Consider the following 27,368-nt stretch of genomic DNA (forward strand, 5'->3'; position numbering starts at 1 on the left):
GTAACAAGCAATACATACAATGGATTGCTTTATAAACTGTCTTATAATAAATACATAATTTCATAATTTATGCATAGAGAAAAAATATTATAACTTGCATGGCAACAACAACTCGTACAATGGTAAAAAAGAATTATCTCATGGTCCTAAATTTTAGGATATAAGACGGTTGTGTCGCAAAATAACTATCTATTCTCTCTCCTCCCTCTCTCTTCACCGCTTCATCAAACATTCTACGTGAACTTGCATGAAACGATACCTGAGACCGCTAACCTATAGCGATATATTATCTTCAGGGTGCACTGCGCCGCTTCTCCCCCGATCTCATGTTAACTACCCATCTGACGTAGCATGGATCTCAAGGACGTATATATAGACGCCCACGGGTGGCAAGAAATCGAAATGCTGCCAGCAAAGCGATTGGACACGTGCGCACGTGACGAGCTTGGCCTCTGTGAGAGTGCCGCCAAAACGGGGGCACGGTGCGCGTGGCATGCAGTGCGGCGCGGTTGCCCAGCCGAGCAAGTTACCGTTGCTCACTCTGCTGCTAGTGCCACCCGCGGAGCTACACCTCCGAGGCAGGGACTGCGCAGACTCTAGTGCAGCTGGCTGAATGGCTAGTTCCAAGCTACGATGTTTAACAGGAGGAACAGAACACGCCTCACAACAGGCAGCTCCGCAGCCACCACAGCTACATACCCTTTTGCTTAGCCATTGGAAAAGAAAAACACTTTTGACCCTCGCACGTAACAAGGGGGGTAACTATAAAAGCAATGGCTGCAATGCCTCGAGGTTACGCTAGCATGGCCTTTAAAACTTGATGGAGCCACGCCACCTGAAGCAGCAGTGCCGATTTTAGTACGCAGATCGAGGAGATGAGCCAACCAATCATGGACTAGTTTAGCACCTCTCCCAGTCTCCCAAGAACCATGGATTAATAAGATAACAAAAGCAGAGGCCCCCCTGCTGCTGCCCGCCTGGTGTCCAGCCCGTGCTGAGCGGCGGATTGGTGTCCGCATGGGCGCGGAACACGCGTCGGCGGCGGCGGCAGCGGCAGCGACGAAAGGAAGGAGTCACACGCACACACCCACCACGAATCCATGCTAGGTCGATCATAGGACTCGTCCTCATCTTTGTTTTGACAAATCCCCAGGCCCGGCATCACCGAGCCCCCGTATTTGAGCTCGGATTTCAAACTCTTAGAAGAGGATACGTGCGCACGGGGTGGACCGTTCCAGTAGAATTTATTCCCACTTCGATTTTATCTGTTTTACATAAATTAATGTATTGTAGTGTAAAATTGTTTTGCCAGTTCCAGCTATAATAAGCTAAAAGTCGGATGAAAAATATTTTTTTAGCTTTACCGATTTCAGTTTCGGTGTTGAAATCGTTATAGAAGAGTTCATTCGAAACAACCCTTAAGTTTTAAATAAATTTATCTATATTTTCATGAGCAGATACATTGCTATATACAGACCACTAACTTCATATATCCTCTCGTGCAGTTTCACGTAGAATTTTTAATAGTTTGTAAAGGAGATATTGAGAGAGGACCCATTCATAAATTAAGGGATGCAATGCTACTGTAACATAAGGAAGAATAATATATTTTACAGATTGATTAGTAAGTCGTACTACCGACTTGCTGTAATTGCTTACCGCTCCTGCTAAGTACTATCATTGCTCTAACCAGCGGTGCTGTTACACGTTATTATGATAAGGTTTCCAGTGAATTCAGATCGCTTGAGACTTTGGCAAGTTATCCGTTGATAAAGATTTCCAGCGAAGGAGTAATTACGCGCAAACAAAGAAAAATAAAAGAAGTTGACAGTCCAATCCCAGGACCGAGACAAAAGCTCCTCACTGTTCGTCTCGTCCAGTCAGTTGCTCGCTCACCTCACATACAGGCAAACCAACCTCACTCATCGCCTTTCTTCTTGTTCGCCGTCTTCAATTCCTCCCAAATTCGCCCCGCATTCCCCTTCCGGTGCCTCGTTCCAGCTCGCCGGTTGATCTCCTTCCCCATCCGGGCCTCCCCGGTGCGAAAGCTACCCACCCCGCCTGCTCCCCACGAGACGCGGAGGAAGTGGGCGGGCAGGCAAGCAACAACCGGCGCCGCGCACACGTTCTCCTGCTCCGCGTGCCGTGCGCTTCACCTCCTCCCAGCGGCGCGGATCGAGGGGCAACGGGCCGGATCGGCGGGCCGATGAAGCCCGCCGCCAGGAAGGACGCTGGCGCCGGCGCCGGAGTTGCCGCATTCGGCGTCTCGTGCTTCGACATCAAGTCCTTCGTCGCCTCCCTCGCGCTGCTCACGCTCGTCGTGGCGCTCTGGCAGCTCCATCCCTACCAGCCGCTCCTCTCCGCCTCCTCCCGCTCGTCCTCCTCCTCCTGCCCCCTCCTCCCCCGCCATCCCGTCTCAGCATCCTCCCGCGCCGCCGCCGCATTCCCCGCCGCCAACTCCGCCGCCGCCAGCACAAAGGCGGCCGCTTCGACCGTTCCCGCCGTCGCGGCGACGAAGCCGGCTGCGGCCGTGCTGCCGGCGGCCCGGCCGCGGGACCCCAACAAGCGGGAGCTCCGGCCGTACGGCAGCGCGGCGGCGCTGTTCGTCCAGATGGGCGCGTACCGGGGCGGGCCTCGCACCTTCGCCGTCGTCGGGCTTGCCTCCAAGCCGGCGCACGTCTACGGCACCCCCTACTTCAAGTGCGAGTGGGTGCCCAACCCGGACCCGTCGTCGCCGGCGCCGCCGCGGCCCGTACGGACCAAGGCCTACAAGATGCTCCCGGACTGGGGGTACGGCCGCGTCTACACCGTCGTCGTCGTCAACTGCACGTTCCCCACCAACCCCAACGCCGGCAACCGCGGCGGGAAGCTCCTCGTCCACGCCTACTACTCCACCGCCTCCCGACGCTACGAGCGCTTCGTCGCGCTCGAGGAGGCGCCGGGCTCCTACGACGACTCCCGCTTCCGGCCGCCATTCCCCTACGAGTACCTCTACTGCGGCTCCTCGCTCTACGGCAACCTCAGCGCCGCCCGCATGCGGGAGTGGCTCGCCTACCATGCCCATTTCTTCGGCCCCAGTTCGCATTTCGTGCTCCATGACGCCGGCGGCATCAGCGCGGAGGTCCGGGCGGTGCTGGATCCGTGGGTCAGGGCCGGCCGGGTCACCGTCCAGGACATCCGGGCGCAGGCGGAGTATGACGGCTACTACTACAACCAGTTCTTGGTGGTGAACGACTGCCTCCATCGGTACCGACACGCCGCGAATTGGACCTTCTTCTTCGACGTTGACGAGTACATCTACCTCCCCGACGGCCGGACGCTGCAAGAGGTACTCGGGCGGCTGGAGCGCTACACGCAGTTCACAATTGAGCAGAACCCCATGTCTAGCATGCTCTGCGTCGAGGATCCAAACAAGGAATACTCGAGGTGTGCTTTTCTTGCCCAATTGGCCTTTCTTTATGTTGATTGTTGCTGCAATTGTTTATGCTGCCGCTGCTTTTGTGGGAATCTTTCCTAGATTCACGCAATATACAGTATTTCTAATTGTTTTTTCTGGAGAGTGCAATGCATCTCCAGTCATTGTCAATTCGTTACTTATCGGAGCCACTTACAAGGACATGAGTCAACATCTACTAGTTTTTGTTTATGTGTTAGGTTGATTGGGCAGTGTGACTGTTTCGTTCTCACGCAAAGTTGAGGGCAGTTTTACCTGGCCATTCCCCTGGGATGTTTGTTGGGTTCCCTGAATTAAACCAATGCATATGGCAAATAAAATTTCTCTCTAGGATTCCACCACAGAGTTAAATAGTTCCTTTTTGTCGTTTTTAAGTACACACATGTCCAGCAATGGTATCAGTGTATTTCACATAGCCTAGGAATTCTATATACAAGCAGACTAGCTAGTGCTTGTAACCGTGATTACAAATATCGCATTTCTTAAAATTGAGTGTCTGGTTGGAACATTATTTACTGAGGGACGGAAAATACGATAACTGTGAAAAATAATGAAGTTATCACCAAGGCTTAATCTCAGATATGTAAATTGACAACCAATGGGTTTCGGGACTCTGAGTAGCCATACAAGTCACAATCAGGTTCACAGTGTGTAATTCCATAGGTGATTGCTATAGCTTTTAATTTTGCAGTTTAGCTCTTTTATGTTCTCTGTTGGAGTCCTGTTCAGAACACAATTGATTTTGGTCACTGATGATGTGAAATTATTTAGTTTAACATTGTTCAATGCTGCCTCTGTCCTTAAAGTACTTTCTTTCAGCACTTTTGTTTTCTCATTGAAACTCAGGTTCTGGTATGCCTACTAGCAACCGTACAAAATACTTGCACATATTTGATATTTCAGAAATTAATAGTCCACAGCATGTCAGTGATTATATGTGTAAACCCCCGGTACAAAATCGTGCTGTGTGAGATGAACAACAGCAGAGCCAGTCGTAGTGGCTTGTGGAGTCTAGTAATACAGATGGTAGTGTCTTATCTGTTAAATTATCATTGATTCTTGTTCTTCCCATTTAATCTACATTATGTGTAACGGTTCTTTTGTAGAAAGCTAGGTATATCAGGATTTTATATGCTGACTATTTTAAATGACAAGATACATGTCTTATGTATTTCTATTTAGAGGAACATACAAATATTCCTCGAACACCTTTGGCCACTATTTAGGTGGAGTAACAGTCAAGTTGATGGGAATCATTATTTTGCATGAAGGGTCTAGACTTAGAGAAATCATTTTACCAGAATACCACTCTCCCTGCTACGCTAGTCTAGTTGCAGTAGTTATGGGGTTTAAGAAGCCCAGTGTAGGATCGATTCACACATAGATAGGCAATCAGAGGGGTGCAATATATATTTGACAATATTTTTCATATATTCCTCTGCTGTTTCAAACTAGTTGGCTATTATTAGGGTCTGTTTGCGGTTGGTGTGCATTGAAATCTAGTTAGAAGAATGTTTGCCAATTCTAGAGTGGTTTTGTTGTTACTGATCACAATTAATAACTGCTCCCAAAATAGAAATAAATAAGGACTTTCACTGAGCACCTAAATGTTAAATGGAGCCTTTAGGTTGACACAATGTATTACCAGCCCTTTTGGTACTTAGCGGTTTGCATCTTATGGGCAAATCCTCAGTGCATTATTGTCTGACCTTTGTGCTACAGAGTGCTTATTGCCCTTTATTTTGGCTTTTATTTGCTGTGCTTGAAACACTGTCATGCTGACTGTTTCACTACAAAGTTACCACCAATGTCGGATGCTGATTCATTTGATGCCACTGATTATTCAGGGAATGGGGTTTTGAGAAACTCGTCTTCCGTAATTCGATCACTGGAGTCAGGCGAGATCGCAAATATGCAATCCAAGCTCGGAACGCGTACTCCACAGGTGTACACATGTCGCAAAATGTTATTGGAAGGACAAGCCACAAGACGGAAAGCTTGATCCGATACTACCATTATCATAACTCAATCAACGTCATGGGGGAGCCCTGCAGGGTATTTGTGCCAAAACCCACAAATGGGAGCAAGGTAATGTTCGAGGGGATACCATATGTTTACGACGACAACATGAAGCGTCTGGCGGGGGAGATCAAGCCCTTTGAGGCGGCGACAATTGGGTCCACCCATACATAGCATCGGTGCAAGAACACCGCCGGTACATATACAGTTCTATTATTTATGATACCTTGAGCCCATGTGCATGCGCTCCCCATGGTTCCCCTCTTGTGTGCTTTTAGCCCCTATTCCAGCAAATATAGGGAAGGAATCTGATTTAGTGGTTGACCTAGTGTAAAGTTTCGGTTAATATTCTCCTTTCTGTTGGGTGCATTTTCTTACTTCCCCTTCTCTCGTCTTTGTGATGTTGTTTTCCGTATCTCTTTATAGATTTGTGTAGACTGATAGTGTTGGGCTTTATCAGATTCTTCTGAACTCCTATAGGGGGCAGTGTAAAGTGTCTGATTATTTAACTTAATCTCACTGTGTGAATGGATTGGATATGGATGTAACTTTGTTTCTGCCCAAACTGCTGAACCAGTTCTATGTATGACTTTTGTTAGGCTTCAACAGTGGAGCATAAGGTTTCCTTCCCATGCATCTTCTCTGTCATTTACTTCTGGTGGAAAAAAAGTGTGCCAAGTAATGGTGCTGCAGCGAGCCAGCGAGGACACTAATAACTGACTGGGGTACAAAAATGAAAGCTGCATAGGATTCAATGCAAGATCTGGCCTGATGCGTTGGGTGGTTTATGTGAGTCTGCGAGATGGGTTAGGCATGCAGTTGCCGTCACTAGCCGTCCAATACGGCATGGACCTGACTGATTGTGCCGAGAAGCTGATGTTGAAGGGAGCACAGAATAGAAGGATACTGACACCTGAGAATGGATGCAGAACTACAGATCGATGCAGCCATACAGGCATACAGCTCCATCTGCTTCCATCTTAATACAATGAATGATATGTCGTTTCGGGATGCATGATCATTGCCAAAGTTTCTCTTTCTTTCTCAGAGTCTAATTTCAACAAGTGTGTGTAGTACCAGCCTACCAGGGATAATGCAGGTACATTGCTGGCCAGTGTGGCAACATGGTGTTATGGATAAGTAGGCAGGGAGGCGCGCTCCAGCACGTGTAGGTGTACGTATGTGCAATTGCGCTAGCCTACATCACATGTTTAGAAAAAAAGAAGAAAAACTGTATGTTTAAAAGAAAAGAAAGAAGGCCTAATCATTTGTTTCATCTTTCTGTTCTTCGCCTTCTCTATTTTTCTTTCAAACACACGTTTTGCACATCAAAACAGCTTTATTTGGATGCTAAGTGGGAAAACATAAGTATATCACAAACGGTTTGGACATCAAAAACAACTTAAAAAGGTGTACGTTGCACAAAGCACTTTGAAAGAATTATGATTACTTTGAAGTTTTGCTCGTGAATGGAATGAATTTCGCAACTTCAAAGGATGAAAGTTAGATATTATTGTAATACCATTTGACAAAGAAAAATGATATTTTGTTGTGCGTACTTGAAATAAACAAGCTAAAATTTCACAATGCTAGTTTTTGTTCTATTAAATAGCGAATTTTTTCTTCTAATTGAATTATTTGCAGAAGTAATAATTTTGTACTAGTAATGGTTATTCATGTAATAACTGGATCAAACAGTATTCAAAAAATAGAAAATTCGCCTCCATTGTCCTTTCCCTTTACCTTGGCATGTGAATATAGTATACATCACCAAGCATACGAATAATGCCAGACCAGACTATGCCTGATGCATGCCATGCCAGAAGACTCTGAATTCCAGATCAAAACAAAGCCACTAACCTACCAGAGAAGGCCTCTTCCAGGACGACTGCAGGTAAATAAAAGGACTACTCTAACAAGCAAAACACAAGAAACTAAGGAAGACACAGCTTAGAAAACACAAGAAAGATTTACCCACTCGCAGCCATTGACACACTATGTTGCAATGCCCCTTCTCTTTGTTGTTTGTTTGGGAAGCAACACCTCAATCTGCAAACATTACAATGAGACTTAAGTAGTATCTTGGACTAACAAGGACCACAATATAATTAGGAGCACTAAACCTAAAGCCCTCAAAAATCTTATTTTTGCACCATTTGGATTTCTAACCAAGCTTGCTGAAATTAGAATAGTCAGACATGTATCACCAGAGTCAATTTTAAAACCCTGTGCTTGTAAAAAACAAGTTTCTCCTGGACACTGCAATTTGGTACATTATCAAGTGATGACCAAATACAAATATGAAATAGAAAATAGCACATCTTTGTATATACACCATCTAAAGAATTAAGTACGACATCATTTTGTGATAATGTGTTAGAAGAAACTCCCTTTCCTGAATTCACCCAAGTCAGTGTCATGTGCGTCTAATCGAAATGTTTATAAACCAAAGAGGCTGATTAAACGATTACCTAGCCCTAGCTACCTGGCGTCTACAGTACTACACCTATGCATTTGTACGGCACTACAAGCAACACTCGAGACTCCAATATCTCTGTCCTGTAATGAAGGCTATAGGTGTGGTCAAAATGATTACCTAGCTAGGAAAAACCCAAATTTGTTTTTCAACTCTGTTTTATACTCGCTTTTCCTGTTTTTCATTGATTGTTCCTGTTTTGGACCCGGTTCCAGATGAACACAGGAAACAGGAAATGGCTGCAAGAAAACAAAAAAAAATAGTGATCTATTGCAACGCATTTGCAGAAATATGTTAATATTCTTAACTGATTAATGGTAAATTGTGATTAGGGTTTTACTTACCTGAAAAGTGTTGCATGATGGTGTGCTCACAAGTGCCACATTTTAGTGCCAAAAGTGTCAATGAAAAGTTCTCAGAAGTATTGAATTAGACAAATATAATATTGAAACATAGGAATATAGTTATTGTACATACAGATGAACTGTGAAAAAATGCCAATAGGACAGGTGGTCTGTTTCGAAATGCCTTTGGATAAAGCCGTAAAGGTAAAGGTACTAACGAAAGAATTAAGTTGTTATTCAGGATAAACATTAAAACTGCAACTGCAAACATAGATAAGCATGACAGACACTGTCTTCACCAGTTCAAGCAATAATACATTTGGGGATGTCCGTAAATGCTCCCACAATTCAAGAATTATACCTCCTGGCTACAAAATCAGTCTTTCTGCATCTGAGAAAAGGTTCATGCTAATAAAATTCCCATCACAATAAGAAAAAGCACCCATTGTCAAACCTAAAACGAAACAAAATAGAACAGTGTTGGATGGAGCTTTGATGGCGGCTGCGTTACCTGAACTCGAGAGTCAAGGCATGATCATCTCCCTCTCCCATGTGCTGCCGTGTGGGCGCGTGTCTAACCTCTCTGGAAGGGATGTCATGGGCTGTGCAGTGAAGCAACGACGGCGCCACACTTGGGCGAGAAGAGAGGTTGCATCCTCTGGAACTTCGTGAGAGAATGTTTCCCCTATTTTCGTTAGCTTTATTTTTGCATGCTACAACCTAGCTCAGCCAATATGAATATTTTCTGGGCCAAGCTAGCCTGGTTGTAATCTTGGGCCTAGGCCGAAAACGTTGCCCTGATCGCCTGCCTGGCGCGTTGTGCTTGTGCAGTTGGGCGCTAGCATTGTGGGCCTAGCTCTGAATCTATTTTCGCACAGCATACTTCCCTTGTAAATTTGGTGCTGTCTATCAGGCTGTGCTGACGGCAGTCTGACACAGCGCGCAGGCAGGGGCTGAAAGCAAATCGAGCTTTCGGCCAGGCCAGCATACTTGGCCAAGCATGGCCAACTGAAAGTGAAGCATGCACCACTGCAGTACACGTGCGGATGTCTGCTCCTCCGACCAAATCAAAGGGTACCACAGCACGGCAGTTTCAGAGGGTCGGAGTACCCTCCAATCTCAAAGTAAGATAACACTGTTGCGACGACGTGCTGTATATGTTAGGCATGAAATAAAGATAAATATATATATTTTTTTATTTGCATATCTTGCACTACAAAGAAAGACAAATACGCTCTTTTCTCGTTTTGGAGGACAAATACATGAGCTGTTGATTAGGTACACAAACACAAACATGCTGTTACTTGAATTATAAAAAAAGATGCTACTACTTTAGCAAAGAAGAGGGGATATAGGCCGGAAAGATAGATCGACCGCACCGGATGGAACAAGAGCGCAATGGCCGACCTGTAACGTCTAATGGCGATCCGATCCATGGGATCACCGGACCAGCTCGGCGGATGCACCGTGCTGCTGCAGCTACCTTGCTAGTCAGGCACACGCAGCTCGCATATCCTAGAGTGATATCCCCGTCGCTGTCTCGGGCGTTCCGTAACCCAAACGAGCAGCCCGATGTCGTTGATCTTAATGGGCATCTCTAGCGGTTTTTAAATAAATCTTTTTCAATGACTAGCTAATAGGATGTTCTAATATTTCTCTCATGATTATTAGAAAAAAAAATATTTTTAAAATTTTCGATAATCATCTTGTCCCAGCGCAACTACCGTATCAGCGGAGCTCCAGCTCCTCCGGTATTTATATTTAGATGAGGATCCACTGGAGATGCCCTGGTCGCAGAATTAATTATTGAACGGATGTAGACAATGGAAAATGGATACATCATACATATATACCCGTCACGAGCTGATCGAAAAAGGTGCGATGCAGATGAGGATGGGAAATCCCTTTGCATATTGCGAGGCGTCCGCAAGCAAATTTAAAGCGTCCATCCATGAGGGCTGCTTTGCTTCCTCCGGTCGACCGGCATGTGCGTTATCCGGCGAAAAGCCCGGCCTGGAGAGCCACTCGATTCCATGTCCACTCCTTAGCTTTATTTGCCCTGCCAAAGTGAAAAAAGTGGAGCTAGAACACACACCACACCCATGGATGACCCAGCATCCATTACATTGTTACCTTCTTTCAACTTTCTTTTTTTCTTTTCTGCAGGATAGCATTAGGGCTAGTTGTAAGCTGGCAGAAAGATATCCGTGTCCTAGTTGGCAGAAAGAGATACCTGTCGAGTCACACCGTTGGCCGGAAATGAAAATCTCCTAGTTGGACCCGTCGCGTTGTTCGTTTACTTCGCCACGGAAGATAAAGGTGCAAGAGAGCGCTTGTCGTGGCTGACAAGTGGGGCCTGCTCCACTTGCCCGAGATGGGCCCTACTTGTCGGCCAGTGCTTTGTTTGGCACGTACATGAGGGCAACTAAATAATGCGCCGCAGGTAGCCATCAGATTACCGGTAAAGCAAATCCTTTCCTTTTAAACTAGTAATGCAGAACATGTATACATCTCCGTGCCATGCCCATCACACAAGCACGAATCTTTTTCTTCCTTGGAACATGACAAATCAAAAGGGATGAAGGTGACGTGTCCATCTGCCGTTGCCAAGAGTACCATAAATACGAACACGATCATCACATTGGTGGCTCGGCGAGCATCGGCGGCAACACCGGCATAGCAGCAGTAACAACACTACAGCAGGCTAGCTTACCAACCGAGTCAGAGTCAAGTTTCCTGAGCTCCACCGGCAGCAAGCATGGAGGATCCCTTCGACTCCAACCAGAAGGCCTCCAAGGGGGAGGACGAGGGGGCGGCGGTGAAGCCGACGAGGAGCTTCCGCTACGAGGACTACAGCACCAGGCGGGTCTTCCTGCGGAGCTACCCGCTCCAGTGGGACTGGTCGCCCGTGCCGGACGACGACGAGAAGCACGGCCTGGGCGCCACCGAGGCCACGGTGGGGAGCGGCGGCGACGAGCGCGGCGGCGGCGGCAGGGGGTGGAAGAGGCAGCTGGTGGAGGTCGTGGTGGAGTGGGGGGAGGACAAGCTCCTGCTGCTCCGGAGGGCCAAGAAGCGCCTGGCGCTCTACCTGCTCGGCTGCCACTACGGCCGCCCGGCGCTGCCGTTCAGGTCCGGCGGTGGCTCGGGCTCCTGCACCGCCGCCATGATCACGTCGCGATGATAGATGCCGCCATGGCAGTGCGGCGCGGTGGTTCGTGACTCGCTTGTGCGTGCCCAGCATGCCGCGGTCGATCGATCGATCGATCCATCCATGCAAGTCTGTTCTTGGCAGTCTTTGCTTTGCTTTCTCAATGGAAAATGGAATATACCTAGACATGCTAGCAAACAGTTGATTACCATAGGTAAATGTACAGAATCATGTGCTCTCTAGAGGCAATGGTGGCGTGTTCATGTACATTTTTCAGCGAAAGTTAGAGGCATTGCAGAAAGTTATAGATCCCAGGGTATTCTGGTGGGAGGGATTAGTAGCTGAAAAGGTAGCACTATCGTTTTAAAAGGAAACAAACAGGAGAAAAGGGGAAAAAAAGGAAGCACACACTATTTTACCCAATAATTTCACTACCAATAATCGATGCGATTCTGAATTGGGACCTTTCATAAATATTTTAGTCCCAAAAAAACACCCTCCTCCAACAGTTATCTTATTTTTTTAAAAAAACAACTTTGAAACATGACATGCCATCTCAGGTGGGAACGCGCTCCCGTGGACTCCTCATCTCATCGTTTTTTTTTTGTTGACCAATACGACGGCCGAAGCCTGGGCTATCACGTGATGGGCTTGGCCCGCCAGGCCCAGCAGGTACTGATGGCACAGGGGAAGTAAAAGGAAATAGTATTGGAGTTCCATACCAAACTAAAAAGAAAGATGACATGTGGAAAATGATGACATTTCAACATCTTCTCTCGTTCCTTGAGCAGGAGCAACTTCAATTGGTGTTTTATCAAACTGAAATCATATTGAAAATTCGGCATATTCTTCCAGATTACTAGACTGAATTAAGGAAACAAGAGAAATTTTCCTGCAGAACAATTTTCCTCATGTCAAACAAAGGTCAACCTTTTTTTAAAAAAAGGTTCAACCTGATGTTCCTGAAGATTATGCATCTGCGTATGCTTGGAATTTTGTATGGAGCACGGTCAAATATGCCCTAATTTATTTCAAATCTTTTAGGAAGATACTATTGTGAAGTACTCCCTTTGTTTCAAATTATAGGTCGTTTTAGCATTTCTAGGTGCCTAATTTTTCTATTTACCTAGATATGGTGTATACGATGCACCTAGAAATGCTAAAACGATCTATAACAGAGGGACCAAGTACTCTTGTAAGATGAGCTGGGTATTTCTTGGTAGTTGACTAGTGCAGCCTTATCTTTACCTCATTCCCACTGTTATCTTCTTTTGCTAATGATGGTAGCAGTGGTAATAAATTAGCTAAATCATGCGTGCAGAGTAAAATTATAGTGGATCCATACCAAAAGAGAATAGTTTCTGCTAAGCACACGGGGTTGTAGATTTAACATGGATGGTACTGAGTAGTTTAGTACATTGAAACTCGGTAATCCAGAGTCAAAATTCGGAGATTTAAAATTGTGTGACTGAAACTACGCGGAGGCTGCAGCGGTGGCGCCCACCGCCCTTCCCCTCCCTCCCTCTGCAGCCCTCCCCTTGCCGCCCTCCCCTGCCGCGCGGCAGTGCGGTGGTGAGCGCAGCGGGGCGGCCAGCAGCGTGGCGCGGAGCGGAGCCATGGCTAGTGGGGCGTCGTCTGTGATGGCGTTTTTGACACGGCGATGATAGACATGTGTGCAACAATGAAACATAATACAGCCCAATTTTAAATAAGCTAATGATAATTTTTATTCTACTATATAGATAGATATATAAAACAAAAGTCTAAATTTTGAAGATAGAATCTCTCTAGCTTCTCGCTTCCTTTAATACCATATTACCATGGTCCAAGGATCACTTTTTTGCCCTTTGGGGTCATGCATCACAAAGAGCGAATGTTGTTAGCACTGCTTGATGAACCAGGTAACAAAGATATCATCCCCTGTGAGTCATCACGTGCAATATCAGGAGGACTAGACCTAGTCGAAATGTTAAGTCAGTGTTGGGTCTGATTCCAGTAGGAGTTAGGGTCTGTTTGGTAGAGAATTAGATATATCTGATTCTGATTCTCTATGGGAGCTGATTATATTTAAGAGAAGTGATTACGTGGCTGGTGATTCTTTTTATTCTCTGGCATAAACTCTTAAAATTAGGATGGAGAATCACTTTACAGAATCAGGAGAGCTACTTTTTTCAGCTCCTAGCCTCTCAGTTCATTTCACAAAATCACTTTACACAGCCAGCAGGGAATCATTTTTCTCTGAAAAGTTATTTGGCAGAGTTTCTGCTGGATTTCAGCAGAGAATGGGGTCACGGAGCTCTCCAAACGCACGCTTATGAATGGACCAATTCTGCTAGGGTTATGAGGAAGCATACTTTGTAGTTGTGATATGAAAGCACCGCCAGAATAGGCAAAAACAGTTCTATAACTTGGCAAGAGTACGGTACCTTCTTAATCAGGTTTACAGATCCAGAATCTCGAGAACTTGGCTACTTATTAATAGAAACACGAAGGATGATCCTACAACCTATAGGTTGTGTGCTTCTACCGGCCGTAGTGGAATGTTGGATTCTTATAGGATGGGGTTCACTACAGCTAGACAGTATGGCAGACTAATGTGCGAAGCAAGATTCTGCCATACCTCGCTCATATATTCAAGGATTTTAGTCACATGATAATATTTCATATAGTTCTCCTTCTAGTATAATAACTTTAGTCATATATGGTCGCACCTCTCAAGGGATGATAGTTTACTTCAGATATCGTTATACATTAATTATTTGAAGAATGTAAAGATATATGGTGGTCACTGCCGGAGAAAGGCACATCAGTGCCGGTCACAGGGAGCTTTAGTGCCGGTCCCTGTGACCGGCACTAAATGGCCGGCACTAACGTGACAGTCGTTAGTGCCGGCTATATTGACCGGCACTAAATGGCGAGCGTTAGTGTCGGTCCGTAATTCCAGCCGGCACTAACGTGCCCGACCCGACCCGGCTCTTGGCAGCAAGGTTAGTGCCGGCTGGTATAACTGGCCGGCACTAAATCTTTTTTCTTATTTATCTTTTGTTTTTCGTTTTTATACGTATGGCTATGCGTATTTCTACCGTATGCGACTACATAATCGTACTTTTTGCATTGCGCAGTAATATTAGGACAGCATATTACACTAATATTATATATATATATTCATCATGTATGGAACACTTAGGAGTTTAAAAGTACTTGAGATATTACAAATTATTAAGAACATCAACTATAGTAATTTATCAGCTTTCCCATCGTCGGATCTTTTTCGGCGACGCTTGTATGGACATCGCCATAAAATTCGCCCTTAGGATTTATGACTTCATCGAGCAGGAATCCGCATATAGCTTCTTGAATTGCCCTGATCCGAGCCATTTCAATGAGTTCTTCTTTCATCCGCCAATGCTGTCACATTTTTCGATAAAAATATGAGAATAAAAGATAATGAATTAAAATGATGAGCAGATGTGATTATGCTCACGTACATTGAATGCCTCCACTGTCATTTGCCCTTTTTCACTTGCAAAAGTGTTGATCCACTCGCATACGTAGTATCCACATAAGTTGTTTCCTTGTCCCTGTCTCCAACACTATGGACAAATGTGGGTTAAGATATAGAATTTTTCTGATGTTTATTGCGAATGACATTAGTAGCGAGAGTATATTCATACCGGAAAATCGGTCACCCAACAAAGAGGCTCGATTTCACCTATGGGCAAGCCTATGTGTTTGCGGAGGTAGCGACGCCATGCAGTATTTACCACCTCGATGATATCTTAGTACTTTGATTTATCTTGCCCTAACGAGTCGTACACCAAGACCTTGTGCTCGTCAATCCGAATACAAAGCAATATCCAATGAAAGCTGTGCATATACATACGTATAACCAATTAATGTTGATTAAAATAGTTATTAAATAGTATTATTAATATGAAGGGATTGAAAAAAAGAGGCTAACAAAGAACGACTCACTGATGGTTGTATGGCAAGAGAATGAAGGGACACATGCTATTCTTACGCAACCCCCTGTATATAATATTGACTATTTCTTCAGGGTTTTGCTCTACCGTTTTCTCGTGTATAATATCGGGGTCGAAGAACCCGACGTTATGGAAGTTCTTTTTTCGGCAAATTTGAATTTTTGACCTACGGGACACAAGAAAAACGGGGATCAGTCAACACACAAGGCTAAAAATAATGAAACGAGAGACAATACTCACATGCACCATACACTCACGAGGGACTTGTCAAGGGCATCTTGATGGTATAAATCGTAAAGTGCTTCAAACTCGATATATACTTCACCTGCGCCCCGCCAGAAATGCTCATCTTTAATCCGGGCTGGGAACATCTCTAATTCATTAGCTTTAGATTGCACGGCATACCATTTGTGTAACTCGGCCATTCTCGTTGGTAGGAATGGTAGCAACTCTGGCCATATCAAAGGTTCACCAAAGTACAAACTTTTTCCTGCCGCGGGCATTCTGTAGGGCCTCCCCAAGCAATTGAGCCCTTGTTAGATCAGTTTGCAATATCATCCCAGCCATGGTCAACGGATCACTTGATTCATCTGGACATTCTTCACGCGGCACTATCAACGGAGGGATCGATTGTTTGGACTGCTCTCCGAGCTGGGGAACGGTCTTTGCATTGATCCGTCGATTCTTGGGGTTGTTGTAGCACTTTCTGATCTGCCGATCATAATCCGACTCCCTTTCTTTCTCCTTGGTGGGATCTTTAATGAAGTGTTTAATGAAGTGTGCCTTCGCAACCGGATCTATTTCTGGCTTCTTGTTCGCAGCCTCCCTCAGTAGCTTGCGCTTCAGCAAGAAGGTTTCAAACGATTCTTCTGCCTCTTTCTCTTCTGGAGCCTTCGCTTTCTTCTTTCTTTGCTGCTTATGAGATGGCTGGACCGAAGGTACCGTGTATGCCTTCTGTCGCTGACTCTGATTCTGTTGTGCGGCTGGTGATGATGCCGAAATTGGCTCACTTTGTGCGGCTGGTGATGGCGGATCCATGCTGGGGTCCCGTGCAGGCGGTGGAGAAGGTGGGCCAACACTAGGATTCCTGTCATCAGCTGGCGTTGGTGATCATTGCCTTGAGCACCGAGCGGAATCTGTGGCTGCTTGCACCAATCTTATGTCGCGCTTTGGCCACGCAATCCATGTGTGTACGGCATGTTGTAGTTCTGTTTCTTCAGGACCTATAGGGATCGGGAGGTCCAAGTCTTCCTAGCGTTCTTCAGTAATTCGGTCAACAAAGACTCTGGCAAATCCTTCAGGAATTGGCTGGCAATGTATTGTCCTGCCTTCTTCTTGGACTTCCGCATAACCCTCAGCACAAACTTTGAGCTTTTTCCCATAAAGAACCAGAAGCTCACATTGGGTCCTAACGGCAATGTCGTCGATGGGGTCCCTCATCCTGTCGGCACCCAAAGTAGGGTGCTCTGTGGAAGCAACACTGCTACGACGCTGAGAAGGGGTGCTGAACTCCACATTGGCAGCTGGTTGGTCCGAGCGTTGCCCAACTGCTGCCTCAAGTGACATTATCTGGTTTTCTAGGCTACAGATCTTCTCTGCCACTACTGCCTTGCTTCTGCATCGGCTTCGGTAGGTTTCGAGATCTCCGGAAAAGCCATATTTCCATGGAAGTACGCCCACGCCTCGGGTCCGTCCAGTGTGTTCCGCATTCCCAAGAGCGTAAGTCAGCTCGTCATTCTCTCTGTTGGGCTGGAAGGTTCCTTCTTCCGTACGCCTCATTGCGTCGTCAAGTCTTTGGGCAGCCTCTCTTAGTACGTCGCTAGTCACAAACATTCCAGTGTCGGGGTCTAGTGTGCCTCCATGAGCATAGAAGTAATACCTTGCTCGTTTGGGCCAACTCAAGGTCTGCGGTATGATTCCTTTTGCAATTAAATTATTTTCCATCTTTTCCCATTTCGGAATAGCAACCTTATAACCTCCAGGCCCAAGTCTATGAAAGTTTGTCTTTTTGCTAGCATTCATTTTGCCTTGAATCGAGGCTGCCATGCTGTCAGCACTGTACTTGTAATTCATGAATTCATTCCACCACTCTCGTTGCTTCTTCCAGACTTTATCAAAATCTGGTGTGAGGCCCTTGTTGACAAAGTTTGCCACCAATTTTTTCTTGAACGAGCCGAACTGAATTGCCATCTTCTTAAATGCCCATCCCTTTACTTTGTCAGCTTTGCCCGGGGGAAAGTTGAAGTGCAACAACACCTCTTTCCATAAAAAATCTTTCTCTGAATCTGGCACGATATCTTCAGGTCGATCAGAGACTTTATTTCTCTTCCAAAGCTTGTACTTTATGGGGACGTTCTCCCTAACAAGATATCCCAATTGATTTACAAAGGTCGTCTTAATTTGACCAGGGGCTAGTGGCTCGCCGGTTGCTTCGTTGATCTCCGTGATGGTCGTACATCCTACCATCTTCCTCTTGGAGCCACGTTTCCGTTTAGGCTTCATCGATCCTGATGCCTGAAAGAATCGCAAATTTATCAAGCGGGTTGCTAGCAACTAGTGGACGTCGCGGCAGGTATTGACAAAACGTTTATCCTGATGCCCGGAAGAATCACTAAATTTCATACCTCGGCTTCCTCGACATTTTCTTCTTCCTCCCCACTAATATCTTGCTCCTCGTCGCCATGATAATGCAAGTTTAAAAATTGGCTGCCATCGTTCTCGTCCTCATGAAACTCTGGAGCTATTTGCCCAGTACTACCACAAATGAGCTCGTGCATTAACTCGTCTTGGTTGTCCGTAGGATCCATTTCCACTACCCAAAACAATAAAAAAACATTAAGTATTTTCTAGTACTAATAAAATGTATGTATTTGCAAGGTTTCAGTCTTAACTAGGTTCGTACCCGTGCATTGCTACGGGCGATGAAAAAAAATTACAGTAATACACAGAGTACAGGGAACACATAATACAATTAGACACAATGTCACATAAATGAAAGAATAGCCTCTGTAATCATATTCAAATGAAAAAAGCAAAAATAAAATAAAAAATCAACAGACCTTCCAGCAGCGTGATGCTTGATGATATCAACTGAAACCAACACATTAAACCCCACGTACCCATATTGACATTTGAATTATAGAAATGGTGTTCTAACATGGATTAGCATTGAGCATTACACGTACATCAAGCATTGACCACACACAATATGTCATACAACTCATAGATCAGACATAAATTTTATTTGAGTGGTCTACTGCTAATAAACAAGTAAATCTCAAATATAGGAAATCTAGACTACATTAACAAATGTCTTTGACTCCTGCCTCCTGGGATATACTGTGTTTGTGTTTAGCTCCATATCAGTCAAGAAGATGGCTTCTGTTACTGCAGAAATCTTTGTAATTGGATACTAAAACAGGCAAACAGCTAGGGCAAGAAGCTAAAGAAAATACAAACAGAGATCAGAAATAAGCATCCATCAGCCCATCACAAAGCTTATTCAAGCACAAATAGATATATCTATGTTTAAAGAGCACTTGTTCATAGGCCATTAGAAAACTAACACAATATAGAAGTTCCCTTACTGAAAAACAAGATTCTATCCAGCACTGGTCATATGTTTATGAAATTCACGTGTAGTTTGTAAACACCTTTTGAAAATTAAAAATGATGCCAATTTATCTAGTGCATATATGCTTAATTAGTGATCATGAATTCATGATATGCTTAATTTGAGAAGTTAAATGACAACAAATATTCAGACAGTAAAACTATTGAAAAAGTGGAGATCTTGTTTATGTGCATGGTGAATCACGATGATAATGACATGTGGCAGTGCAGACTTGGCAGCAACAATCCAATTACCGAAGAATATAACTCATATACCTCCTCCATCGACCTTCGAGTTTGTTCGACTTTTATCAGTATTCCAATTACCGAAGAATATAACTCATCTACTAATGATCAAAGTTGAGAAGATCAAGCAAATGCAGATGTAAACCTTCTTCAGCAGATTCTTCGGAGGGCGAGGAGGAGGTCCGGAGGGAGGGGTCGACGGTGGGGGCCGGAGCTTCGGGCGCCGCAGCAATGGCGCGAGGACGCCGAGCAGTGGCGCGAGGACCTCGAGGTGGCAGGGGCAGCCGGGCGGCCGGGCTGCGCGGAACTAGCAGTCACCAGCCAGTGTGAATCCATCGAAACACAAAACTCCATAAAGTATGTTACAACTTAGAAACAAACTAACTACTCATAAGTTGAACCATATCATGTCTTAGAGCAATCAGACATATACAATAGGGGCTTGCAAAATTAAGAGCCTTAGAAATCTTATCATAAGAACAAATATGAACTAGATACGTATAAAAGATGACTGATATGTGTTCAGTAGAAGTGCTGATTTGATAGGTAATAAAAATGAACTAGTAAAGCGGATGAAAAGATGAGAATCTCTTGCTCAAAAAACAAGTAAGATAATTAGGTGGTTTGCCCTGATGGCCTGAGCTGTCAGAGAGACTTCACCAAAGATATGTGCCTATGCACATGGTTACGCGAGGAAGGGGTCATTAACATTGGTCAAATCAATTTTATACTAATAGCATATATAAAAACATCACGACGTGGAGAATTTATTGATCAAATATTCAACATGTGAGTCATACTGCTTAACTTGAAAGGAACTAGGGTATTTGAAAGGGAAAAAGACTATAGACGTGTACCAAATAAATTCAGATGAAAAAGAGAAACTAAATCGCTGTTTTGCTTTTTGCATAGAACAACAAATAATCATTGTAGCTTTTAGAAATGAACTATTTTACTTGCTGCTTAATTGATTGATAACGAGCATGAGACAACTTGTTCCCTAAAGAATATTTTCTAAACTTGGAAATATTATCTTCTAACACATGGGATATATTTAGACCTTGCACCACCATCACATGAATGACCCTGCATATGAGCTCTGAAAAGCTGTGCGCCTCTGCATTCCAACACAATGTAATGTGGATTGAGAAAATTAACAAGGCTCATTGAATAGCTCGAGGCTTGAACTCTGCTGACCGGAGCCCATGACTCGTGAGCTTGATGACAGGGTCTAGCTTGGCCCGTTTTTAAGACAAGCCAAGCTTGAATCGAGCTATTAATGAGTTGAGTTCAAGTACATTGCGAGCCTCGAGCTTTCTTAACAGCCCTACTATTAACGCACTGTATTTAAGAAACAAGTTGGCCCACAAGTTAAAGCCACCTGTGACAAAACTGTCAGGCTGGTGCAGGGTTATTAACCTAATGCAATAGTGCTAACTTATTGATTGTGACTATATGCTTCTTCTAGTTTAAAACATAGATACAATAATGCTAAATGTTTCTATACTTTTAGATCCTTTGATTGCTTAGTGGCATGCCTAAAAACACTTATTTTCATCTTGCACAAAAGCATTTTATTATAAACAGTACAATGATGCGTGCATAGAGGCAAAACAGCAAGTTGATGCGTGCATGAGAATGGCAGGAGACAGTATAATTTTATCAAAACTTAGATGCTTTTGCAAGTTGGTCGAAATATCATCCTCCAAATTAACCAGATTATGCTTTTGCAATTAGTCAGGGCAAGACTAAGAAGCAGGGTATCACGTAACTCAAAACATTGTTGATGTGCAATTAACCAGATGCTTTTGCAAGTTGATATGCTCACCTCGAACCCGTTTTTGCGATCGGAGGGTGAGGAGGAGGTCCGGAGGGAGGGGCCGGTCGACGGTGGGGGCCGAAGCTTCGGGCGGCGGCAGCAATGGGGCGCGAGGACGCGGAGCAGTGGCGCGAGGATCTCGAGGTGGTAGGGGCAGCCGGGCGGCCGGGCTGCGCAGGACGGGCCGTGCGCGAGGACGCTGAGGTGCGCCGCGGCCGGAGCTTCGGGCGGCGGCAGCAATGGGGCGCGAGGACGCGGAGCAGTGGCACGAGGACCCCGAGGCGGCAGGGGCAGCCGGGTGGCCGGGCTGCGCGGAAGGGGCCGCGCGCGAGGACGACGACGTGCGCGGCGGCCGGAGCTTCGGGCGGTGGCAGCAATGGTGCGAGGACGTCAGGGCGGCGGGTAAGTTGGGGCGACGTCGATCTGAATGGGCGAAGGGGCTAATTTGTTGGGGGGATGGCGCGGTTAGTGCCGGCTGACATTACCAGCCGGCACTAACTTGCCCACGTGACGTCACGTGGGCGCGTTAGTGCCGGCTAGGGTTACCAGCCGGCACTAACGTGTACCATCCGCGCGGGAATTGGCGCGCGGGAACTGGCCACGCCAGTTCCCATTTACACTAAATTTGTAGTATTCATAAATTTATTCAACATAGGCTTAATAATTAGAATAATATAACAAAAATTTATATCTTATTTTTAGCTACACAATAATTATAGTAATTATATGTACACAATAATAATAGTAATTGAAGTAAATTAACGAATATGCAACCATTATCAATTATGTGTAGCGTAAAGGGTTTATATGTGTATATGTTTCTGTTATTGATAATAAATCGAAAACATTTCATTTTGATCCATGCAAAATTCTTCAAAAAACTTTTCAATAGTAGCCTATACAATGATGTAATCAATTCGCATATTACTTGATTATTTGTTTGTAATTTAATGTTTCAATGCTTTTAGTAATGCAAAATTAGTAAATGTAAATAATATTTATACCATGCAAAAATATAATATTATCTGAAGATGATATTATGTCATAATTGGAGAAATAGTATCAAGAATTGAGATAAATACTATGCGGTGCATTACATTACATCACTGATTGAGAGAATTCAATACATAATTTGTATAAAACTACTACTCATTATCATTATCTTCTGGAACATTGATAATCTTCCTTTTGACGAAAGTGCCTTGAGCGTGATCACAGCGTAAGTAAGGTGTGTCCTCTTTGGATAAGAGGATGCTAGGGTCAACATCAACTGAGAATGGAGGAAGGTCATCAATCTGGTCATAATCTTCCAAATTGTCTGAAATATCCTCAACTCCAACAACTTTTCTTTTTCCTGGAAGAACTATGTGCCGTTTCGGCTCATTTCCAGCCTTGTCTGCTTCAGACGTCTTATCTAACTTCTTCTTCGGTTTGCTCGACATGTCCTTCACATAGAACACTTGTGTCACATCCTTGGCTAGAATAAATGGTTCATCTTTATATCCAATCTTTTTAAAGTCAACTATGGTCATCCCATACCGGTCCTTCGTTACGCCTCCTCCAGCCACCCATTCGCAACGAAATAAAGGGACAACTATGGGTCCATATTCAAGTTCCCATATCTCCTCTATGACACCATAGTAGTTGTTCTTTTCTCCATTACTATTTACTATACACATACGGACACCACTGTTTTGGTTGGTGCTTTTTTTGTCTTGAGCTCTCGTATAAAATGTATACCCATTGATTTCGTACCCTTGGTATTGCCGGACAGTGATTGATGGTCCCCTAGCCAGCCATTGAAGTTCTTGATCAACTGTGTTGTTGCCCAATAATTTTCGTCTGAACCAGCCGTCAAAAGTTTTTATATGTTGGCGTGTAATCCAAGAAAGATTCTTTTGTGGATTTTCAGACTGTATAATATTCTTGTGCTCATCAATATATGGAGCCACCTTGGATGAATTCTGAAGAACCGTGAAGTTTGCTTGGCTGAATTCACTACAAGGGATGTGCACATTACATTTCTTTCCTAGTGTGCCTTTTCCCTTTAGTCGCCCCTCATGGTGTGACACGGGGAGCCCAATCGGATTGAGATCAGGAAGATAGTCAACGCAAAACTCAATGACCTCCTCGGTTCCATAGCCCTTAGCAATGCATCCTTCTGGGCGAGAACGTTTACGCATGTACTTCTTCAATACTGCCATGAACCTCTCGAAAGGGAACATATTGTGTAGAAAAACAGGACCCGGAATAGTTATTTCTGTCACAATATGAACTAGAAGGTGTGTCATAATATTGAAGAAGGAAGGTGGGAAGACCATCTCAAAGCTGACAAGACATTCGACAATATCTTTCTGCAGCTTTATTAGATTATTTGGATTAATTGCTTTCTGTGAAATTTCATTCATGAATGCACAAAGCTTTACAACTGCCAATCTCACATTTTCCGGTAGAACACCCTCAGTATAACCGGAAGTAATTGTGTCATCAGAACGTGGCAGTCATGGGACTTCAAGTTTTGGATTTTCTTCTCTTTCACATTTATTATGCCCTGTATATTTGAGGAGTACCCAGACGGGACCTTGATACTGTTCAAGCAATCGAACATGCTTTCCTTCTCCTCTTTACTCAGATTATAGCTAGTAGGTTTTAAATAGTGGCGTCCTTTGTCTCTCTTCTCGGGTTGCAAGCCTTGTCGTCCAGCTAGCATCCACATGTCGCGCCTTGCTTCCAATGTGTCTTTTGACTTACCATACACTCCCAGAAAGCCTAGTAGGTTGACGCAAAGATTCTTTGACAGATGCATCACATCAATTGCGTTGCGAACCTGTAAGACTTGCCAATAAGGTAGGTTCCACAATATAGACTTCTTCTTCCACATTGGAACATGTCCCTGGTCATCCTTCGGAACAGGTTGGCTATCGGGACCCTTTCCAAATACTACCTTCACATCCTTGATCATCGAGAACACACGCTTTCCATTACGGAACAGAGGCTTACGACGAGTTTCGGGCTCTCCTTTGAAATGCTTCCCTTCGGTTCTTAGGGGGTGATCGGTAGGAAGGAATCGGCGATGGCCCATGTATACGCACTTCTTACAGTGTTTCAAATAAATGCTATCGGTTTCATCATAGCAGTGGGTGCAGGCCATGTATCCCATGTTCGACTGTCCCGAAAGTTTTGCAAGTGCAGGCCAATCATTGATGCATACAAAAAGCAAAGCTCGGAGGTTGAAAGACTCATGTTTATACTCATCCCACACATGTACACCTTCTTCTTTCCAGAGGCCAATCATTGATGCATACAAAAAGCAAAGCTCGGAGGTTGAAAGACTCATGTTTATACTCATCCCACACATGTACACCTTCTTTATTCCAGAGCAGTAAGAGATCATCCATCAAGGGTTGCAGGAACACATCAATATCGTTGCCAGATTCTTTTGGCCCTTCTATAAGCACAGGCATCATGATGAACTTACGCTTCAGGCATAACCAAGGAGGAAGGTTGAACATACATAGGGTCACGGGCCATATACTATGAGCGCTGCCAAACTCACCGTACGGATTCATTCCATCCGCACTTAGAGCAAATCTTATATTCCTTGGGTCGTTGTCAAATTGAGGATACTCTCGGTTAAGGTTTCTCCACTGGGACCCTTCTGCTGGGTGTCTGATCATGTGATCCTCCTTACGGTCTTCTTTGTGCCACCGTATCAACTTAGCGTTGTCCTTGTATTTGAAAAAAGCGCTTCAGACGTGGTATTATAGGGAAGTACCACACCAACTTTGCGGGAACTCTCTTCTTTACCGGCTCCCCATCAACATCACCTGGATCATCTCGCCTGATCTTATACCGCAATGCGCTACAAACAGGACAAGCTTCCAAGTTCTCGTATTCGCCGCGATACAGGATGCAGTCGTTAAGACATGCGTGAATCTTCTGCACGTCCAATCCAAGAGGGCAAACCATCTTTTTAGCTTCGTATGTTGTTGACGGCAGTTCATTACCCTCAGGAAGCATGTTCTTTACAATCTTTAATAGCTCACCAAATCCCTTATCGGTGACACCATTAGTTGCCTTCCATTTCAGCATCTCTAGCGTGGTACCCAACTTCTTCTGCTCCGGTTTGCAATTAGGGAACAACGGCCTTTTGTGATCCTCCAACATCTTCTCAAACTTTAATGCCTCCTTCACAGTGTCACTGTCTTTCTGTGCATCAAGCAACGCCTGACCTAGCTCGTCAGGTGGCTCCTCTTGTGCAACATTTGCTTCATCCTCGTCCATTGGTTCATCTTGAAAGCCACCTGCTTCATGAACCCATGCCCAATCTGAAAGATTGTTATCACCATCGTCATCTTCTTCATTATCTTCCATCGTAACTCCAACTTCGCCGTGCTTAGTCCAAAGGCTATAGTTACTCATGAAACCATTCAAGGCCAGGTGATTCCATAGAGTTTCTCTTTTCCGGAATTCCTTTTTATTTTCGCAAACACTGCATGGACAACACATTAAACCCTTTGGCGACCTATTTGCCATTGCTGCCTTGAGAAAGGAATCTAAACCCTGAATCCACGCCGAGGTGCTCCGGCTTCCGTGCATCCATTGCCGGTCCATATGTACAAATTAAAAAAAATCATGCTCATTATCCCTAAAAACAGGTTACTATGAAGTAATTCAAAAAAAATGTAAATGTAAATCTGCTTTTGTCCGTGGTATTTTCTCCGTTCGTTTTGACTTTTTTTATAGATTTATAGTTTTTACAATACACCTAGACGTAATATATATATATATGCAGATGCATAGAAAAACTATGAATTTAGAAAAGTCTAAACGACTGATAATTTGAAACGGAACGGAGGGAGTAGCTTTGAGAGTGAAACTATGAGAAACTCTCTAGAGGCATATCCAAGGTTTGGAAATTCTAAAAAAAATTAGACATATACAATAGGAGCTTGCAAAATTTTATGATCAAACTCAATCTCATTTTTGAGATATGAAAATCAGCAGATGGCTACATGAGTAGTGATGAAATAGATACATATTGCTATCTGTCAACTTCATATCCCATGAGGTTGAACTCAATTTTAAAATTTTGCAAGCTTATGTAAGATCACCTATTCTATATGTTTTTGGATGTCATTTTCGAAACCTCTAAATATGGTTTTGGGAAGGATTTTGATGATTCTTAAAAAAATTATAATACAATCATGTGCCCACTTCACACCCTCCCATTCTTATGTATTAAGTACATAAATCTCCTTGCATTATGACAATAATATCCATATATATCGTTTTGAGAAAGTTTTGTTTGCAGCCATTTGGATTTATTCAGTGTAGTGACATCTAAGGTTATTGTGCAATTTTTCATAATATATGCCATACCATTGCTTTGATTTGAGTTCGAATTGATTGGGACTTGGGAGCAATATCAACCCAATGAGATATGGCATCATTCCTTTTGTTGGATAGGAAGAAATACATCTAGGACATGTATATTGAGTGGAAATACACCAAATCTTTATCAACTTGCATTCAATAGTAGCCATACAGTTCGAAAAGTTCTACAGTGAATTGCCTCTGTAGTTTTACTCAAGATTTATTTGCAAAGCTTCAAATTATACATACATCGGGATATTTATAATTTGCAGAAATTTTTCTAGAGATTATTATATGGCTTGTGCATTTATTGTGTGCGGGTTGTCCAATAGATCACGATCCCCTTTTTGTACATCTTGCTGTGGTGAATTTGCTTTGTCGGGATTGATTTCAGTTTGTTGGGCTTGTGCATATAATAACTAGTGGGTGCCCTGATTTGTTTCATATTGTGGCCATGAACCCCACAACAACAAATCTATTTGTCATGTTTTCATGAATTAAAGGAAAAGGTATTTCTTCATACTTGATATGAGATGGTATACATGGTTTTGTTTCTTTTTCATAACATTAGTGTTTAGTAGGAACAAGAACTGCAGTGTGATTAAAATTGAGAAATCACCATAGATAGTATAAACGTATTGAAATAATAATTTTGATTTTACTGCATATGGCATTTGGAGGCAACATCTACACAAGAATGTTACTGTACAATATCATGCATGTGGTACCATGATTTGTACATATCTAAAACTTCCCCACGGCCAGGTTTTGGAAAGATTCATCTGGTCAGTCAATTGTTTTGTTCCATTCTTGTAATCTTGGTTAGTTCCCTGGGATAATGATTTATATGGGATATACCAATTAGCTTCCATAGACAACATTTGTTTTCTG

General features: G+C 44.0%; 2 protein-coding genes and 1 pseudogene across 2 annotated transcripts; 2 read left to right on the forward strand and 1 right to left on the reverse strand.

Annotated features, from left to right (window-relative positions):
- The first annotated feature begins 1,912 nt into the window (after positions 1–1,912).
- Positions 1,913–6,016, forward strand: LOC112889956 (galactan beta-1,4-galactosyltransferase GALS1-like). Its single transcript, XM_025956762.1, has 2 exons — positions 1,913–3,426; positions 5,302–6,016. The coding sequence occupies exons 1-2, from the start codon at positions 2,207–2,209 to the stop codon at positions 5,645–5,647; spliced, it is 1,566 nt and encodes a 521-aa protein (XP_025812547.1). The 5' UTR covers positions 1,913–2,206; the 3' UTR covers positions 5,648–6,016.
- A 4,905-nt stretch (positions 6,017–10,921) lies between these two features.
- LOC112889774 lies at positions 10,922–11,742 on the forward strand. The gene has a single exon (XM_025956545.1). It carries the CDS (start codon positions 11,052–11,054, stop codon positions 11,472–11,474), a length of 423 nt encoding a protein of 140 aa, XP_025812330.1. The 5' UTR covers positions 10,922–11,051; the 3' UTR covers positions 11,475–11,742.
- A 10,504-nt stretch (positions 11,743–22,246) lies between these two features.
- Positions 22,247–25,550, reverse strand: LOC112890513 (annotated as a pseudogene).
- Positions 25,551–27,368: the final 1,818 nt, after the last annotated feature.

The sequence above is a fragment of the Panicum hallii genome, chromosome 4 (genome assembly GCF_002211085.1).
Source record: "Panicum hallii strain FIL2 chromosome 4, PHallii_v3.1, whole genome shotgun sequence".
NCBI classification, from domain to species: Eukaryota; Viridiplantae; Streptophyta; class Magnoliopsida; order Poales; family Poaceae; genus Panicum; species Panicum hallii.

Coding starts and splice junctions, on each gene's coding strand:
- LOC112889956 (XM_025956762.1), top strand. CDS start 2,207: ATGAAGCCCGCCGCCAGGAAGGACGCTGGCGCCGGCGCCGGAGTTGCC. Junction 3,427..5,301: donor CCAAACAAGGAATACTCGAG/GTGTGCTTTTCT, acceptor CTGATTATTCAG/GGAATGGGGTTTTGAGAAAC.
- LOC112889774 (XM_025956545.1), top strand. CDS start 11,052: ATGGAGGATCCCTTCGACTCCAACCAGAAGGCCTCCAAGGGGGAGGAC.